The following is a 1526-nucleotide window of genomic DNA, read 5'->3' on the forward strand; positions in this document are numbered from 1 at the left end:
TGTTGTTGTTGTTGTAAGGATGTAGTTGTGGCTGTTGTTGTGATGATATTGTTGTTGTTGTTATTGTGATGATGTAGTAGTAGTTGCTGTGATGGTGTAGTAGTTGTTACAATGATGATGTTGTTGTGTTGTTGTTTATTTCATGGTAACATAGTGTTGTTGTTGTAGGTTATATGTCATATGTGGTATTATTTCACGGTACTGTATTACAAAAAGGCTAGCTATTATTCCCCGATACAAAATACCTTCAAGATGTCACAGAGGTAAAAGAAATGATAGAACGGTTCTAACAGCAGACACGGAAAGACGTATTTTATACAATCTCCAAGACCTGGTTTCCAGAGCTGTGTGTTTGTTTGTATGTGTGTTTGCGTGTGTGTGTGTGTGTGTGTTTCTTTGTATGTGCAAATATACAAACAAATACACAAACAAACATACAAACAAATATACAAACAAACGCACATGTAAACATACAAACAAACATTCAGACAAAAAAAAACAACCAACGCACGTACAAGCGTACAATCAAACCAACAAACAAACATACAAACCAACAAAAAAACAAACATACAAACAAACATACACACATACAAACAAACAAACATACAAACCTCATTAATTTTTTTGTTATTGATACATTGATGCGCCCATTTAAGATGAATATTGTCCTGAAAGATGCAGTAATAGTACCTCTCATATATGTCAAACTCCTGACCCTGGTTATGGTAATGATGACGATAATGATGATGCTGATGATAACGATGATGATGATGATTACGGTGATGATGATAATGATTATCATGATTGATATAATTATGATTAATATGACATTACAAATGTTAATTTTTGAAGACGATTGTAATAATGATGGTGAAAATGATGACATTAACAGCCAAGCAATCAACTAATCAGTCATTCAATCAGTCAACCAACCAACCAATCAGTCAGCCAACCAACCAACCAACCAACCAACCAATCATCACGACAGCTACCCACCTCCATAAACTCATCTAAGCACCATCCGACGCCAGCTGACTGGCAGTCCCCGCTGGCCTCCGTAATATCCTCTAGGTTGGCTTTCAGCAGGGAACTTAGCTCGTGGATGTCGTTTAACATTTCAAAAACTTTTTGCATTTCCTGCTTGGGATGGATTTTTCATTCACTCGATCATTCTTTCATTCTTTCATTCTTTCATTCATTCATTCATTCATTCATTCATTCATTCATTCATTCATTCATTCATTCATTCATTCACTAATTGCTGGGTTAAATGAAAAAGTGAATAAACGAAGAAAAGTATGAATGAATGAATGAACGAATGAATGAATGATGATTGATTGATGGATTGATTGATAAATGACCAACCAAATCACCGATGATTCCGGGACAGTTGTCAATGTTCACCTTGAATACCTTAAAACAAAAATAGCAGACGATCGACCAGGCCATAAGAATCATCCTCAACATCATATGACCACCTTCGTCGTCGTCACCATCATCATAACCATCATCGTCATCACCATCCC

The 1526-nt window shown here is 35.9% G+C and overlaps 1 protein-coding gene across 1 annotated transcript; it reads right to left on the reverse strand.

Annotated features, from left to right (window-relative positions):
• Nucleotides 1-224: 224 nt before the first annotated feature.
• HELRODRAFT_184712 (hypothetical protein) lies at nucleotides 225-1467 on the reverse strand (the record flags this gene model as incomplete). The annotated part of the gene is made up of 3 exons (XM_009019520.1): nucleotides 225-344; nucleotides 612-716; nucleotides 1366-1467. The coding sequence occupies 3 exons, from the start codon at nucleotides 1465-1467 to the stop codon at nucleotides 225-227; spliced, it is 327 nt and encodes a 108-aa protein (XP_009017768.1).
• Between the last annotated feature and the right edge of the window lie 59 nt (nucleotides 1468-1526).

Source organism: Helobdella robusta (assembly GCF_000326865.2).
Source record: "Helobdella robusta unplaced genomic scaffold HELROscaffold_2444, whole genome shotgun sequence".
Taxonomy (NCBI): Eukaryota; Metazoa; Annelida; class Clitellata; order Rhynchobdellida; family Glossiphoniidae; genus Helobdella; species Helobdella robusta.